At 45.4% G+C, this 18645-nt stretch overlaps 1 protein-coding gene across 11 annotated transcripts in view; it reads right to left on the bottom strand.

Annotated features, from left to right (window-relative positions):
• The window catches only part of HHLA2 (HHLA2 member of B7 family), a 162744-nt gene that overhangs the window by 33960 nt on the left and 110139 nt on the right, over positions 1 to 18645 (bottom strand). For 10 of the 11 annotated variants that reach the window (XM_073664597.1, XM_073664604.1, XM_073664598.1 and 7 more), the window contains 2 exons: positions 10952 to 11260; positions 7361 to 7600 (listed from right to left, as the gene is read on the bottom strand). In XM_073664597.1, the coding sequence (XP_073520698.1) occupies positions 7361 to 7600; positions 10952 to 11260 (549 nt within the window). Of the gene's footprint in view, positions 1 to 7360; positions 7601 to 9500; positions 10114 to 10951; positions 11261 to 18645 lie in introns of those variants that run through there. The other variant, XM_073664607.1, reaches the window with a different exon arrangement.

The following is an 18645-nucleotide window of genomic DNA, read 5'->3' as shown; positions in this document are numbered from 1 at the left end:
CTCACAAATCCTTCACAACATCTGGAAGCTGCAAACGCTGCTGAAGCACAGCAAGGGTGGCAGAAGCTGTAGCTGACTCTCTAAAATGGGCAGACAGGCGACGTACTTTGACAAGCAGATCTGGCAGATCCGGGTAGGTTTTGAGAAACCGCTGAACCACGAGGTTAAGCACATGGTCCAGGCATGGTGCGTGTGTGAGCTCACCTCGCCTCAGAGTCGCCACCAGGTTCCAGCCATTGTCACACACGACCATGCCTGGCTGTAGGTACAGCGGTGTCAGCCACAGATCTGCCTGCTCTTTCAGAGCTGTCCACAACTCTTCAGCGTTGTGCGGTTTGTCACCTAAGCATATTAGCTTCAGCACAGCCTGTTGCCGCTTGGCTGAGGCAGTGCTGCAAAGCTACCAGCTTGCGACTGATGTGGTCATTTCGGAGATGGAGGCTGAAGAGGAGGAGGAGGTGCAGGAGCTGTAGAAAGTGCGGGTAACCCTGATTGACCCAGGGCCCGCAATCCACGGCATCGGGAGGACGAGTTCTGTCCCAAGGTCTGACTGGGTCCCGGCTTCCACTATATTAACCCAGTGTGCCATCAGCGAGATGTACCGTCCCTGCCCACAAGCACTTTTCCGTGGTTAGGTGGATTTTCCCAGTAACTGCGTTGTTGTGGATACATCTAATGTTGTGGGAATACGTGCTCGTGTAATTTGGGGACGACACACTGGGAGAAATAGTGGCAGCTGGGGACCGGGTATTGAGGGACGGCCGCCATCAGGTTGTGGAAAACTTCCGTCTCCACGAGCCCTAAAGTCAACATTTCGAGCACAAGCATTCGCAAAATTTGTGAATTTAGTAGTATGGCCTGTGGGGCATTGGCTGCGTATTTGCACTTGCTTTCCAAGGACTGGGGTAATGGACGTGCTTGCTGATGGTGCTAGTTGAGAGTGTGCAATAACAGGTGCAGGGCGGGATGCATCTTGGCATGCGCCATGGACAGGGGATTGGCATGCATGTACAACAGCGGAACAAGCAGTGGTGTCACCCGCAGACACTGTTGATGGACCCTGGGGTTCGGCCCACTTAGTTGGGTGCTTTACTGCCATGTGCCTGATCATGCTGATGGTGGTCAGGCTGCTAGTTTTGCTACCCCTGCTGATGCTGGCCTGGCAAGTTGTGCAAATGACCTTTTTTGGGGTTATCTGCAGAGTCTTTAAAAAATAACCAGACTCGGGAAGACCTAACAGTTGTACTGGCAACTTCCGTCGTGTTGGCGTTACGAGGAACGCTTTCCCGCCTTGTGTCTGTGGCCACCACACTGCTTCTTCCTGCCTGTTGTGGTGCTACTCCTCCTTCCCCCTGTGTGCTGCTGTCCTCCCTTTGTATGTCCCCCTGCCAGGTTGGGTCAGTTACTATATCATCCACCAACTCATCTTCCACTTCCGCACCCTGGTCCTCTTCCTGACTTTCTGCCAATTGTATCTCATCATCATCATCCACCTCTTGCGACGGTAATTGCACTTTCCCACCCTCGCCTTCATGTGACCATGGCTACTCCAATATTTTGGCATCGCTACACACAGCTCTTCTGAGTGTCCAAGTGTGGGATCAGTTGTCTCCGGGCACTCTGCATGGTGGGAGGAAGGAGGATCAGGGTGAGGAATATGCGGTCCCGACTCACGGCTACTGAGACTTGACTGTGTGGAAGACAGGGTGGTGGTGGCAAAGTGACTGTAAGCATTATCTGCTATCCAACCAACAACCTTTTGACACTGTTCTGGGTTCAATAGTGGTGTACTGTGGTCACCTAGTAATTGGGACAGGAAGGTCGAGCGACAAGATGTGGGTGTTTGTTGTGGCACAGTTTCAGCTTGCCCACGGCCACGTCCTCGGCCTCTGCATGCACCATCACAATCACGTCCACTTCTCTGTCCCTTGCCACGCACCTTGCCCATTTTTAATGGAGGAAAATATTTTCCATGTTCACGAGAAATGGCTGATTTTGGAACGCAGTTATATGTAATACGTCTGACAGAGAACCATGATTTTAAATAGCAGGCCTGTAATTTACTAATACTATTCTACACAGAGACCTAGTGTGAATAGCTTGACCAACACACTGCAACGAAATGAAAATGGAAGAAATGTCTGATTTTGGAACAGTCTTATAGGTGATCTGTCTGACAGAGAACCACGGTTTTAAATAGCAGGCCAGTAATTTACTAATACTATTCTATACAGAGGCCTAGTGTGAATAGGTTGACCGACACACTGCAACAGAATGGAAAAGGAGGCCAATATTCTCCACGTTCAGTTCAAATTTCTGGATTTCTATTGCTGAAATATGGAACGGATCTGGCTTTAATCTGCAGTGAGAACAAGCAAATGGAGCAGAAAAATTGTCTACTCTGGATTGCTTTTTAAGCAAATAACCAGGGTTAAGATATAAAAAAATTTCCCCTGGCCCCTGATATCTGCGGCTATGTCTACAAATATCTGTAATTATTACAACAGCAGCAGACAGGACGTTCAATGGATCTTCTTGTGCTGTATCATACACTGCAGTCTGCCACATACACTGCCTGCCTAGCACTGATTATATAGCCGCTGGATTAGTCCTCAGGACTGTTAGTTCAGATGGATATAGATATATGTTGTGGAATACCTATACTAACAGGACTTTCAATGGACCCTCTTGTGCTGTATCATGCACTGCAGTCTGCCACATACACTGCCTGCCTGCCTAGCACTGATTGTATGCAGCTGGATTAGTCCCAATAAGGACTGTTAGTTCAGATGGATATAGATATATGTTGTGAAATACCTATACTAACTATAAACAAGCAAATCTCTCCCTGACTCAACAGCAGCTCTCCCTACTCTGCCTGGTTCCGGTGTAGACTGGACTAGCATAGCGGCACCAGGTCTTATATAGACCTGATGACGCTGTGCGGCCAACCAATCACTGTAATGCCCACAACCAACACGGCTACGGCATTACAGTGCATGACAGGCAATCCCTGCATGTTCATTGGCTCTCTAAAGAGCGCCAAACATGCAGGGAGTGGACCCGAGGTCCCGCCCGAGCAGCATGGAAATACTCGCCGAGCTTGTCGAGCACAGTGATGCTCGGGCGAGTACCGAGCAGTGGTGAGCATGTTCGCTCATCACTAACTATTATATATAACTTAGTTTATGGACATCTATGGTTTGATTTTTTTGCCTGTGTGCATTGGATGGGTTGTTACGTTGGGTGAGAATTTCATGCCAATAGCACCTTTTGAAATATATTAACTTAGAAAATTGATGACGTGTTCAATACTTCTTTCACGTGCTGTATTTGTTTATCGCTCTTATAACAAATTAGAACGATCTACTGGTGATTTCCTCTCATTATACTAGTATATTAGTTTGTTTTCCTTGATATGCATCATTTATATGTTCAGTCTTTCTGATGGATTTAATCATCCAAATGGGAGCAACATTTTTTATCAGTATTATCCATGAGTAAGGGCTGAGTTTCAGTCTGAAACGCCTAGGAGAAAGACCGTCAATATTCTGTTAATTTAGACACGCTGTAAAGGAGTAGGTCCTTCCGTACCTAAGATTGTTGCAGCTTAATATACGATGAGCTGGTCTTTGTGTTACATCAATATTAAAAGATTACAGTACTGTTATATAGTACCCACATATAACAGTGCCCACATTTTGCCCCCTAGAAAGTAATAGCGCCCCCTATATGCTCTTCGACGTTACTACAATGATTGCCCCTATAATGCAGTAATGTCTCCTAACTGTCCAGTTAGCATTTAATAATGTCCCTTAAGTTCCCCCATATACAGTAAAAATCTCCTGTGTCCTCCCACATACAGTAGTAATGCACCCTTAGTCTTTCCCCATATAAAGTAATAATGTCACAAAAGTCTCCCCCCACATACAGTGCTAATTTCCGTTTATTTCACCCAAAATATGGTAACAATGTCCCACAAGTTCCCCCACATTCACTAATAATGTCTTCTAAGTCTCTGAGTAATAATGTCCCCTGAATGCCCCTATGAAAATGTAATGGTGCACCAGAAAAATAAAATACATTTACACACATCCCCTCACACAGTATAATGGCCACACAACACTGCCCCCACAGTAGTCCAATCACACAGTATGATGCCCCCATATTAGTCCCACCACACAGCATGTTAGCCCTACAGCCCTTACAAGTACTATTAAAATAAAAAAAACACTACTGTATATACTCATCTAACTCTGGATCTTTGAGAGTCCACCGCCACAGGCAATGTCCTGGCACATGCAGAGCAACGTCACCTGCACCAACACTCTGACATTCTGTGCGTCACCTGTTCTGTAGGAGTCAGGCCTAAAGTGACCTGCAGAACGCAGAGTTGTAGGCCTTGCTCTACTGTAGAATTTAACTGTATTGGTAAGCTCTACAGGACATGTGTCAGACTCCAGCCCGAGGCCCAAATCTGGCCATCAGGGTGGTTATATTTGCCCCCGACACCAGAAACGCCACTCCTATGTGGGGCTATTTTTCTGTATGGAGAACTATGTGAGGCCCATTATTCTGTACAGAGGACTATGGAGGCCAATTATTCTGTATGGAGAACTATCTGAGGCCATTAGTCTGTATGGAGGACTATGTGAGGCCCATTAGTCTGTATAGAGGACTATGTGGGGCCCATTATTCCAACTACTACCATAGCCACTGTGAATAGAGCATCATTACCTTATGTATGGCAAAGACCAGAGAAAATACCAGCTCACCCTCTATTGCTTGTATCCAGCCCGGGGTCCGCGATCAGCACTACTGCTAGCACTCAATGATAACTGAGGAAAGACAGTTGATCCAGCGTCCAGGAAGCCAAGTTTCATTAAAACCATATGGTTACTTTATTTCTTTCATTGTGAAAATACAAATGATGAAACAATTGGCAGAAAATAGAAGTTATACTCCAACCACGAAGAGGGAACATAGGGAAAAAAAAGTTGAAAAACTACCAGCACGTGAGCACGTTCTTAAACTTGGTATGAATAGGTGTCTAACAATAGGGTGAATACCTTTTTCTACCAAGCCTAATTGGTAACAAACATTGCAGGTGAATATGAATACGGTGATTGTACAACATGGTTACATAGATCTAAAAACAAAGGAGTAGAAACAACAGAACCATATAGTTAAAAACCCTGAGGTACCAAGATTAGTAGTGTAACATGAATTCTCTCCTAAGATTAAGAGCCAGGGGAATCCTGGTGTCTAGTTCAAAGATCCAAAAAACGCAATTGGAGGGCACCATCCAGTAATTGGGATCTACATGCAGTGTACCTACTAAATATGCATAACCCAAAAGAGAACCGGGGTACACAAAAATCGCAGTGATCACCATAGAGTAAACAATATAAAAGCAAATTTAGAACAATATATATATGCAAATTTTATTCACATGATAGTACACACATCAACGACACAAAAAATTACTATAACACAAGCAAAAACTCAGTGAACTCTCTCACTGAGTGAAAGCCCATCCACTCCAAATTTCATCCCACAGTAAATGCATCATCACAAATCCATGAGTAAAAAATCTCCTAGGGGACAAGTCTCTGATGGTCAATACTCAAAACTAAATAAATTCAGAGTCAGATAAGGGGAGAAAACCTCTATTTTTTTTTTTTGCAGGGACTGGCATGTAACCTATGCCTACAATAAGATCCTAATTAATGATGTCCCATAAAGAGTGTTATATGGAGAAGTAGAGGGTAATATAAAGATCCAAAATCGATGAGGACCCAAATCACATGCACTAGCCCATATCCAGGTCTTTCATTTCAATCAAAAAGGAGACATACACAGTCAAAGAGGAAAACCTCCAACTTGTCCCCGATGGGAAGAATTACCCCACCATGATACCAACAACCGGAATGATGTGGATGAGCTGTCAATGCCCGCAAAGTTTAAAGATCCAACAAGCCTTGCGATTAGGAATCGTTTCTTGTCTATTGCCATAACGGATATGTCGAGATACATGTTCAATAACATAAGTTGAAAAGCTGGTTGTGTTCCTATTATGATGATTAATAAAGTGTTTGGAAGCACTAGAGACACTGCGATTAGAACAATGGGTGTAAATGTTCTCTCAATCTTGGTACCTCAGTGTTTTTAAATATATGGTTCTGTTGTTTCTACTCCTTTGTTTTTAGATCTATGTAACCATGTTGTACAATTACCTTATTCACCTGCAATGTTGGTTACCAATTAGGCTTGGTATAAAAAGGTATCCACCCTATTGTTAGACACCTATTCATACCAAGTTTAAGAACATGCTCACGTTCTAAACGCGTCTGGTAGTTTTTTTAAACTTTTTTCCCCTATGTTCCCCCCTGGTTGTTGTAGTATAACTCCTATTTTCTGCCAATTGTTTCATCATTTGGATTTTAACAATGAAAGAAATAAAGTAACCATATGGTTTTAATTAAACTTGGCTTCCTGGGCGCTGGATCAACTCTCTTTCCTCAGTTATTATGTATGCCTACATTTACTTACATACTATAGGAATTCTAAATACAGCCAAGTATAAAAGTGATCAGAGAGCTGCAAATGCCCAGCCCCCAATCCATTCCAGACAGCCGCAAAAACAGTTGAAATAAGGAATCAGGGTAACCCCCCATTGTGGAGATAGGTGTGGGTCCCTCAAGTGGCCCCTGCATCCAGGGCTGTGGAGTCGGAGTCGTAGAGTCGGAGTCGGAAAAAAATGGACCGACTCCAACTCCTAAAATATATAATAAATTGGGTACAGTAGTTCAATGCAGTTTGTGGGTAATATTCTTTCAAAAGAATTTGTGAAAGTTATGAAATGTCCTATAAATGTCTGTCCTATTCCTGATCTAGGGGTCTAGACTTTTAGCTGAGATGAATCTGTGCTACAGTAAATCTATCACTTAAACATGAGCCATGTATTAGGGAGTCGGAGTTGGATTCGTGGAGTCGGAGTTGGAGTCGGTGTCATGGAAATTGAAGAGTTGGAGTCGGAGGTTTGGCTTACCGACTCCACAGCCCTGTCTGCATCTTTCATATTTACATCATACCCTTTGGATAAGGTATACATGTCAGTGATGAGGATACACCTTATTAAATTCAGTTAATCAGTGATCAGGCAACACAAATCAATAATTTTTTGTTATAATATGTTATACATCTTACAAACTCTGACCTGTGTGTGAAAACTGCTACTTGCAGCTAACAAAAGATATGAAGACATACAATTAAAGCAACATAGAAGAAGGATATCACAATGCAGAAAGTTAATATTCATTAATGATATTGGCAAAATCAAGATGAAAGCAAATCGTACCATTCATGGTCCAGGTCCCAGTCCAGCTGCTTTGTACAGTGGAGTGGTCAACAGTGCACTGATATTTCAGACTATTATTTCGGACAGGATAGGTGCTATGAGTGCTTTCATCTTCTTGAATCTTTATGTCATTTTCATACCACTTTATTATAATGTCTTTCGAGGAAGGGGCAGTCACAGAGCATGTCAGATGTATCCAATCATTATCATCCCGATTATATTCCATTGTGCGTTGAAGATCTGTAAGACATACAATATTACTACTGCATGCGACCATTGAACAAAACAGCTTTGAACCCGCTGTGGTTTTCGCATTGCATATTTTGCAGTGGAATACATGACAATTGTAGACAGTTAATGTGATTAATAAACTGTGACCCTAACTGAGGCTGGAGATGCCTGCAGTTCTTAGAATGATCCTATGAGATGTTTATGGCTTTCTAGATGAGTTGTTAGTGAGTTCTAGGAGGTTTTTTGGGGGACAAACTCACATTCAAAGCTATGGCCCCGAATGATCAAGATGGGCATTGTTCACACCAGTCTTGATGAGGGAACGTGGCAGAGTTGAAGGTGTCTGACTAATTAAAAGGTACATGCCTCTTAAAAGTGGTGTGTGCCTCCATGCGCCTCACCACAAATCTTACACCAATCACAGGTATGCCACATCACGTCGTGTCGCCACACCCTGTTCACTTTCATTCTGCCCCAACTCCGCAGTTGGAAGAACTGAAATAGATTAACTTTTTGATGATATTCTAATTTTCTGAGAAGCACCTGTAGGTGTGCCAGTGAGGCTTCAGTCCCCATTCACTATATGGTACTCGGTGGTTGTAGGCACACCCCAGCACATTGATTAATGGCTGGCTCTGCAGTGCAGCAGTGCAGAGCTGGATGTCAAAGTACCAGGGCGTATTTACAGCTGCCACTCACTGAATAGTGAACAATGACTGTAACCATGCCAGCACGCCTGCATGACTGAAAGCCGGTGGTTCTCGGTAAAAATAAAGTTAATTTTCTCTAGGCTGCTACGCTTTTAGCACAGCGGCTGGGCACCGTATTAACGCTATTAAGTGGCAGATTTGTCATGGGGCACCTTCTTATTTCTTCTGACTTGGTTTTAATATTATATTAATAAAAAAATTTTAATTTAATCTTGTTTACACTTTTTTGACTCAAAATATCTATCTTGACTTTGTGTTGCAACTACTGTAAATGGCAGATTAGCCCAATATCTGCAGGTTAATAGAGTTGTTGGACATGACAGGTTCCCTTTAATAAAACATTAACACCAATTTATTGATATCAACAAGTAACTGGAACAAATAATATCATGACTAGTATTCACAATGCACAGAACATATGTAAAATTAATTAAAGGGAACCAGTCACCTTATAAATCTTGCCCATCATCTTCCTACAACCCCCAGACTCCCGTTGAGATGGCACCAACCGTAATGCTCATTAACAATATGCATTATAAAATAAGGTACTATTGTTTGCACATGTTCTATCTACGTATATTCAGTTCAGCAACGACTACCAAGATCTAATAATTATTGAGTCTATAGTCTCGCTATTAAACAGCATATTATTTATAAAGAACTAATAGGATTAATATTGCTGTCTGATACCTCTTGAGAAAAGCCCCTTTGAAATATCATGGACAATTAGCCAATCTGAATATGAATGAACATAAAAAAAAATCTAGCAATACAGCTGTCTATGGCCACCTGTAGGAGTCATTTTCCAGAATGTGCTTAATATTATCATAAGGCACATAACATTATTTCACTAGTGTGTACAAGAGATTTTTTTAAGGATGACATGTACACATATACAGGTGCATCTCACTAAATTATAATATCATCAAAAAGTTAATTTACTTCAGTTCTTCAATAGAAAAAGTGAAACTCATGTATTATAGAGAGTTATTACAAACAGAGTCATCTATTTCAAGTGTTTATTTCTGTTAATGTTGATGATTATGGCTTACAGCCAATGAAAACATTATCTCTGAGTCATTATCTCAGTAAATTAGAATACTTTATAACAACAGCTTGAGAAATGTTTTTAAAATCAGAAATGTTGGCCTACTGAAATGTATGTTCAGTAAATGCACTCAATACTTGATCGGTGGTCCTTTTGCATCAATTACTGCATCAATGCGGCGTGGCATGGAGGCAATCAGCCTGTGGCACTGCAGAGGTGTTATGGAAGCCCAGGTTGCTTTGATAGCAGCCTTCAGCTCGTCTGCATTGTTGGGTCTGGTGTCTTTCATCTTCCTTTTGACAATACCCATAGATTCTCTATGGGGTAAAGGTCAGGCGAGTTTGCTGGCCAATCAAGCACAGTGATACTGTTGTTTGTAAACCAGGTATTGGTACTTTTGGCAGTGTGGACAGGTGCCAAGTCCTGCTGGAGAATTACATTTCTATCTCCAAAAAGCTTGTCAGCAGAGGGAAGCATGAAGTGCTCTAAAATTTCCTGGTAGACGGGTGCACTGACTTTGGTCTTGATAAAACACAGTGGACCTACACCAGCAGATGACATGGCTCCCCAAACCATCACTGATTGTGGAAACTTCACACTAGACCTCAAGCAGCTTGGATTGTGTGCCTCTCCACTCTTCCTCCATACTCTGGGACCTTGATTTCCAAATGAAAATTGGAACGCTGGGACCTCGTGGAGTGTCTCGATGACTGCCTTCTGGACAGCTGTCAAGTCAGCAGTCTTTCCCATGATTGCGAAGAATACTGAAACAGAATAAGGGACCTTTTTAAATGCTTAGGAAACCTTTGTAGGTGTTTTTTGTTAATTATTTTAATTTACTGAGATAATGACTTTTGTGTTTTCATTGGCTGTAAGCCATAATCATCAACATTAACAGAAATAAACACTTGAAATAGATCACTCTGTCTGTAATGACTCTATATAATATATGAGTTTCACTTTTTGTATTGAAGAACTGAAATAAATTAACTTTTTGAGGATATTCGAATTTTGTGAGATGCACCTGTATACTACACATATGACAATGTCTTTGTAAAGCTTAGTTCAGATGAGTTTAATGAGCGTATGCAAAATCTTCAGTTTTTCATCCAGAAAAAAAAACAAGATATTTCATAAGTATTGTCATCCGTATGTCAGCTGTTTACTACCGTATGACATCCATTTAATACATTAACAATTTAAATTATAATATTAGGCCAAATGCAGATTTCTATGTTAATAATTGCAATGGATCAATGAAAAACACATGATATACAGATGATAACCCATATATTTGTTTTTTTTGCGCACACGCTAACTTATAATAGGCGAGTCTAATCGACAGAACGGATCAAATGCTGCGACTTTTTTTTACACTATGATCATTTGTCTAATACATTGTATTAGTTCATGTGTTATCTGTCCTACATAAGGACAGCACAGTGTGAGTGCTGTCCATGTGGAAAACAGATCATATGGACTGCAGACGGACCAATGCATGGAAATGTGGTGGACGTTTTTCAAAAAGCGCAGCATGGGGAAATAAAAAAACAAATCATAGAATGTACTAGTGTATATTTTTAGACATGAAATGGTTCTTACCTATAACCTGTAAACTTATTATCTCTTCTTTATGGTCTGCCTTTGTCCCCACGTAGCATTTATATGTATTTTCATCACTTTTCCTCAAGTTTCTTATTTGCAGAGAAGCATTTCCTTCACTTATTTCTTTCAGAAAAAGCGACGTTCTTCCGGAATAGCTTTTGTCTTGCTTTTCCAGTTGGTCTTTAGTCCAATAATATGAATGTACATTTATCTTGTCTCTAGTGGTCCAATGAATGACCACCTCCTCCCCAGGTTTAAAAGAACACGGCAAGATGACTTCTCTGTTTTGTTCACCTAAAATTGCACCTGTTATATATGAAAAGGACACAATTTTAAAGAAGGACCCCAGCAGTTTTTTTGCATATAAAACACAATGTCCTAGCTGCGGTTTTTGTTTCATATCATTTTAGCTGCATCCATACATTATTAACTCTTTCATTATGGGTCACTGTTTCATGTGACCACCAGTCTAGAACAAGGTCTCCTGCGTAGACGGAAAATTGGTCTCAGATTTCTTGTGAACTACAGGATTACATTATATTCTATAAAATCTAATTTGGCCACTCTTTGACCATTTTTCTTTAGCCCCCATCCAGCTCTACCCTCCTTATTTCTCTTTATGTCCCCAATACAGTTGAAAATATAATTTCTGATTTATATAGGGGCTCACACACCTTTGCCAATTACAGACGTGATATTGAATCATGTTCCTCATTTTAAAAGACTAGGGCCAATCCTCATTTGTATTTTTTTAAGCTACTTTCCTATTTAGTCTTGTGTTATTAACTGCTGTTTTTGGCGCCAAATGAAGCAAAATTCATGATTTTGGCGTAAAGTAAAATAAAAATAGTTTTTTTTTCCTGTCTTAAACTGCTTTTATGATTTCTGGCAGCAAAAGTCACAATTTGGTGCCAAAAGAAACAAAAGTGTGCCAAAATACTGGCATACTAGAAAATACAAAAGGGAGGAACTGGAGTGAAATTGCAATAAATTTCGTGACTTTTTAAAAAGTCGCAGTTGATGAATCAGAGGAAAACATCTGGAATTGCTAAACTCAGTCCACAATGCAGAAAACATAAAAAAAAAACATGCGAGCACATATAAAATAGACTTCAATAAAGGTGCAAATTGAATAATGAATGGGGTGCAAACATGCCCGGCCTTATCTATGTGCGACCTGTGCAATCACACAGGGCGACCGACCGGCAAACTTCAGTGAGGGTGACTCCCCCCTCCCTCTGGGCTCCGCGAGGGGAAGGCGCCTGCGCGGCACTGAGGAGTCTCTTGCTCCTCTCATCTGGTCTCATTGCACATACGCAGAGACAGGAAACATAAATAAAGCCAGCACTGATTGGCCTAACATTAGCCCATCAGTGCTTGTCTTGCTTTCTGCATAGCCCTTGAGCTCTGCTAGTTTAGGCGGCCAGTAGCCTCAGTCAGGGAACCTGTGCTGTACCTGAGGTTACAGGGGGCAGATGGCAGCAACAGATTTGGGAGACCCTCAGAAGGAGAAGATGGGTGGAGCACAGTGCAAAGGGGCATGGCTCAGCTAGAGCCGACAAAGTCTCACGCAGAGCTGCCAATGGCCGGCAGGACTCCTGTCATGAGCCAAGAAGCAGAAGTCTGTGGAAGAAAGGAGATAAATGTGATATCTGCTGGGTGTCATTGATGTCTGCAGTGTGTGTTCAGGGTAGTTCATTGTATAAGTGACTTATGCGCTTATGTCTGAGCAATGTGTGTATCATAAGCCTGACGTATTAGTGACATCAGTGAGCAGTGTGTGAGTGCTGTGGGCGGTATATGGCCAGTGTGTGAGTGCTGTGGGCGGTATATGGCCAGTGTGTGAGTGCTGTGGGCAGTATACGGCCAGTGTGTGAGTGCTGTGTGGGATGCGGCCAGTGTGTGTGCTGTGTACGGTATACAGCCAGTGTGTGAGTGCTGTGTGCAGTATACGAGCAGAGTGTGAGTGCTGTGTACTGTATATGAGCAATGTGTGAGGGCTGAATGCAGTACACAAGCAGTGTGTGTGTGGTATAAGAGCAATGTGTGAGTGCTGTGGGCGGTATATGGCCAGTGTGTGAGTGCTGTGGGCGGTATATGTCCAGTGTGTGAGTGCTGTGGGCGGTATACGGCCAGTGTGTGAGTGCTGTGGGCAGCATACGGCCAGTGTGTGAGTGTTGTGGGCAGTATACGGCCAGTGTGTGAGTGCTGTGGGCAGCATACGGCCAGTGTGTGAGTGTTGTGGGCAGTATACGGCCAGTGTGTGAGTGCTGTGGGCAGTATATGGCCAGTGTGTGAGTGCTGTGTGCGGTACAAGAGCAGTGTGTGTGTGGTATAAGAGCAGTGTGGAACTATCTGGTGGTGAGATAGGTAGCGTGAGAATGTGTGACCCGTTCCCTATTGCCATGCCCCCAAAAAGTGAGATGATGATTTGGTGCCGGGCAGCTATTGGTCTAAGAGGTAGAGACTACCAAGCAATGGTAGAACCCGTCTACTCAGACAGTAGGCCCACCATTTTGACAGCACGGGGGGTGGTCGATGTACGCCATGGGAGGGTGCCCGTTCGCATCATAAATATCGGTGAGAGAGAAGTACACCTGCCCCGGTATGCCACGCTAGCTAAATTGTTCACCATAAACCAGAATTCTGTACAGGCCGTGGAACCCTTGCCTCCATCTCAACCAGAGGAAGGTAACGGCTCTAAGAAACCAGTGGGGGACTGGTGTCAGCAACTACATCTGGGTACCGACTCCACTCCCTCACACCAGAAACAAGGAGTCTATCGGGTGGTTCAAGAGTACGAGAGAGTGTTTAGTAAACACCCGTTAGACTTCGGGCGAGTAAAGGGGGTAGAACACCACATCCCCACGGGAGACCATCCTCCCATAAAGGAGAGATACCTGTCACGCTGTCTCTGTATACTGGAGGTAGGGGGCCTAAGCTGACCCTAAGCTGGGGCCCTGACTAGTCCCTCAACCTGGAGGTACTGTTAAAGGTACAGAGGTCCAGGCCGCCAGCGTAACCCCTACCTCCTGAGGATCCCTGCACCTAAGTAATCTAGTCCTGAGAAGGACCCCGATCACAACAAAAGGGGACAAGTAATAATATGCCCACACACAGTACTTAGACGAACGAGACAGTACAAGGGAAAAACCAAAACCACCTTGCATACAACAACTACACAACTACAACAGAGGGAACACCAACGGGAAAGGAGATAAATGATAAAGCGAGGAAGGGAAAAAACACTCCAAATACACTTATCTCAGAAACTCCAAACACCACGATCCGCTCTGTTAGTCTGAATGAAATGCTTTCACCGACACTTCCCAAACAGACCAGCAGGCATTTGAAGGAGTCTCACTACAGCAGTATTGATTGCAGCTGGGCGAGGCTGGACCTCGTCTAGCACAGAGAGAGAGAGAATTAACTCCCTCACTGCCGAAAAACACAAAGCACCAACAAGTCAGCTGCGAGAAGTCAGGCTGTGTACTCGTGACGATCTTCGTGGCGACACACCCGTGACAATACCGACCCGTACCCCCTGCACACTACTAACACGCCAAGGGGATGCTTAGAGACATGAAGGAGGCTGGGGTAATCAGGGACAGCTGTAGCCCCTGGGCAGCTCCACTAGTCTTAGTGAAAAAGAAGGACAACACTATGAGAATGTGTGTAGACTACAGGAAGGTCAACCGTATCACACACAAAGATGTGTACCCGTTACCAAGGATAGAAGAGTCCTTAGCTGCATTAAAATCTGCTAACTTCTTCTCTACTTTGGATCTCACTAGCGGGTACTGGCAGGTTCCTGTAGCAGAGGCAGACCAGGAGAAGACCGCATTCACCACCCCGATGGGTCTCAGCGAATTTAACTGCATGCCGTTCGGGCTCTGCAACGCACCAGGAACCTTCCAACGGTTGATGGAATGCTGTCTGGGACACCGGAACTTCGAGACGGTCCTGTTATACCTGGACGATGTCATCGTCTATTCCAAGACCTACGAGGACCACCTGAAACACCTGGCAGAAGTGTTCGAAGCTCTGGCAAACTACGGCCTAAAGGTGAAACCCTCCAAGTGTCATCTCCTGAAACCAAAGGTGCAATACCTGGGACACGTGGTGAGTGCTGACGGAGTGGCTTCTGACCCTGATAAGATCACCGTGATTAAGGACTGGCCAAGACCCTCCAGCATAAAGGAAGTGCGGCAGTTCCTCGGGTTGGTAGGCTACTACCGAAGATTCATTCCCGGTTTCACCAAAATGGCAGCCCCTATGCAGGACCTCCTGATAGGTCAATCTCGGAAAGCCAAAAACCAGAAGCCGCCCTTCAGGTGGGAAAAGCTGGAAGAGGAGTCCTTCTGCCAGCTGAAGATGGCCCTCACGGGGGATGAAATCCTGGCATATCCAGACTACAGCCAGCCCTTTATCCTCCACATGGACGCAAGTAACATCGGGCTAGGAGCCGTGCTGTCCCAGATCCAGCAAGGAAAAGAACGGGTAATCGCTTACGCTAGCCAAAAGCTACGACCCACCGAGAGGAACCCTGAGAATTATAGCTCATTCAAGCTGGAGTTCCTGGCAGTAGTGTGGGCAGTGACCGAACGTTTCAAGCATTACCTTGCCTCCTCCAAATTCATCGTGTACACGGATAACAACCCGTTGACACACCTGGACACTGCAAGGCTCGGTGCTCTGGAACAGAGATGGATGGCTCGCCTGTCCAACTTTGAATTCACCATCAAATACCGGGCAGAACGCTCAAATGCCAACGCGGATGCCCTGTCTAGAATGCCGAACTTACCGGACGTAGGGGAAGATCCAGAAGATCTGGAAGAAGTTGAGCTCCCTGCGTTCCACCGTCATGGGATTACCCTGTATTCCAACCGTGTGAAGGACAGGCGCTCCGAGACGTTCAATCCCTTGCCCCACTACAACTGGGCGGAGACGCAAGACAGTGATCCTGCAGTCCGCCTGGTGAAGGAAATGCTGACCCAAGCCGATGCCAGTCTGGACCCAGACGCCCCAGAGGAGACTAAGCAACTGTGGAAGGAGAAAAGTAGGCTGTTCCTCTACAGGGAGAAGTTGTGCCGGAGAATGGTTAACTCTCGAACGCATGAGTTGACCTGGCAGGTAGTGGTCCCCAGACGAGACGCGGCTATGATTCTGGAGGCGTACCACAACGGAGCAGGACATTTCGGGTGGAAGAAGCTGGAGTTCTTATTGCGTGAACGGTTCTACTGGGTAGGCATGAGAGGAGCCATCGAGAGGTGGTGCAGAGACTGTGGACCGTGCCACCTAAGAAGGAAGGGCCGTGCCAGCCAGAAGACTCCCTTGCAGCCCATCATCACCCGACAGCCACTGGAACTGGTAGCCCTGGACCATGTGAAACTGGCTCCAAGCAGATCTGGGTATGTCTACGCCCTCACAATCGTAGATCATTACTCCCGGTTCCTGGTGGTGGTCCCGGTCAAGGACTTAACGGCTCAAACAGCAGCTAGAGCCTTCCAGCAGCACTTCTGCCGTCCACACGGGTACCCGGACCAAGTGCTGACAGATCAAGGGCCAGCCTTCGAAGCGGAAGTCTTCCAGGAGTTCTGCAACCTGTATGGCTGCACGAAGATAAGAACAAAGCCCTATCACCCACAAACTAATGGACTCTGCGAGAAGATGAACCAGGTGGTGATAGACCTCCTGAAAACATTGCCCCTGGAAGAACGCAGTATGTGGCCTGAGAAGCTGCCTGATCTGGTGGACCTATACAACCACATCCCTGTAGGTTCTACCAACTGTACCCCGGCTTACCTAATGAGAGCGAGACCTGGTAAGCTGCCTATCGACCTGGATATGGGAGTCCTGACGCCCGAGGACACCTCGCCAGAGGCAGACTGGGATACAGGGCGGCAGCAGCAGTATCGGAAAGTGCAGGAGAGCGTGGAGCGAAGTCTGTCTCAAGCTAGAGAAAGGCAAGAGAGGGCTTATAATCAGTATGCTCCCGCTGTTCCCCTGGTACCTGGAGAGCAGGTCTTGAAGAGGAAAAGACGGCTCCACAAGTTGGACGACCAGTGGGAGAAGGACCCGTACACCGTACTGCCATCAAGCCATGAGAGCCCAAAGATTTGCGTGATCAGTAAGGATGGAGGAGAAACCACAGCCGTTGTCTCCAGAGACCACCTGAAGAAGTGTCCCGAGCAGCTGCAAAACCCTGAAGAAGAAGATCAAGAAAACCCTCGACCCGCAGAGGAAAGGGAAGAAATGATCAGGACTGTACTCGGAGACTTCCCCCGGTCTTGGACACAAGTAAACGGTGCTGTCGTGGTACCCGTCCTCACCTTTCTCCAGCCAGCCCCGCAAGTGCCTTCAGAAGAACCAGTAGAGCTGGAAGAGCAGCCGGCCCAAGAGGCAGAAGAGTCCACACCAGCAGTACAGGAGGATCAACCCTCTGCTAGTAGTGAGCCTGCCGTGCCCCTAGTGAGCCAAAGAGTGCGCAGAAAGCTGCCCAAACTGCCCATAACACCTCCTACACCCTGTAGTGCAGGACCAGTTAGTGAGCTCCGTAGGTCCACTAGGGTTACCAGAGGCCAGATGCCCGTACGTTGGAGAATCTAAGTTGGCTAGTTGCTTTAACTATTTTATGGTTACCTGTTTTGTTGTAGCCGTTGCTAATTATGTTTTTCAGTTGCAGATTTCTTTAAATGGACTGACAGGTTATGGACAGTGAGTAACCGGAACTCTGTTGTAAATATGTTTGGAGCGTAACCCAGGAATGGACTACAGACTGTTAAAGACTCGGGGCAGGACAGACCCCTACCTGGTTACGGCTCCCTGTTCTTTGGTGAAATGGACACCCTTATTGCTTCCCGGTTACGGACACGCCGTGACCATCTCATGTATTTAATTGTTATTGTTTATACCCTGTTATGTTTAGTCCGGGAGTACTAAATTTTACCAGGGGGGAATGTGGCACCCCAGGGTTCTGGTTACCACAGTAATAGCAATATTACGTCTGTGAGCAGGTGGGAGGTCTCCTGGTCAGGAATCCTAAGCATGCCACACCTCCTGCCCAGTCCTGGGAGGGGAAGAACTTCCCCTATATAAACTGGGGCTGAGGTCTGGTTAGAAAAGAACACAGACAGAGACATAGTCTGGTCTGGTGTGGATCAGTTACAGGGAAAATAAGAACAGGAGCTCTGTGGGAGCAGGAGTGAGTGCCAGAGGCTGGAAGCTAGATAGCTCGCCTTGGCTGAAGAGATCTCACCGGACACGGAGTCCGAGGCTGTGGGGACTGTTCCATACCCAGCAGCAGAAACCGACCGGCAGGGGATTTCAGGTCCTCTGGCCAAGAAACCCGAAGGCACGGTCACACGCAAGGGACCAGCACCGCCGTCGTGGAGCGGAGGCTACCAGAAGGCCCCGAGTCACCGGCCATACGGGTGAGCACCACACGGTACACTCAGGGACGTGGGCTACTTTTACCCGCTTCTAGCAAGGTAGCCAAGAAGAGTACAGTTAGTTGGGGAGGCCTACAACTCCGCCTGGCCAGGGGAGATCCTGTCTGTTCACGGACTGACCAGATCCCGACCGCTAGCCAGTACTCCCGGGAGGGTCTATCTTTGTCACCAGTAAAGACCCTGAACTACACCGCACCGTCTCTGAGTGGTTCCTGGTGCCTGCGTGCAATTCTACCATCC

The sequence above is a fragment of the Phyllobates terribilis genome, unplaced genomic scaffold (genome assembly GCF_046119375.1).
Source record: "Phyllobates terribilis strain yellow unplaced genomic scaffold, ASM4611937v1 Scaffold_2__4_contigs__length_985480577, whole genome shotgun sequence".
Lineage (NCBI taxonomy): Eukaryota > Metazoa > Chordata > Amphibia > Anura > Dendrobatidae > Phyllobates > Phyllobates terribilis.
The sequence above is the reverse complement of the archived record's forward strand: the minus strand, read 5'-3'. Positions and strand labels throughout refer to the sequence as shown.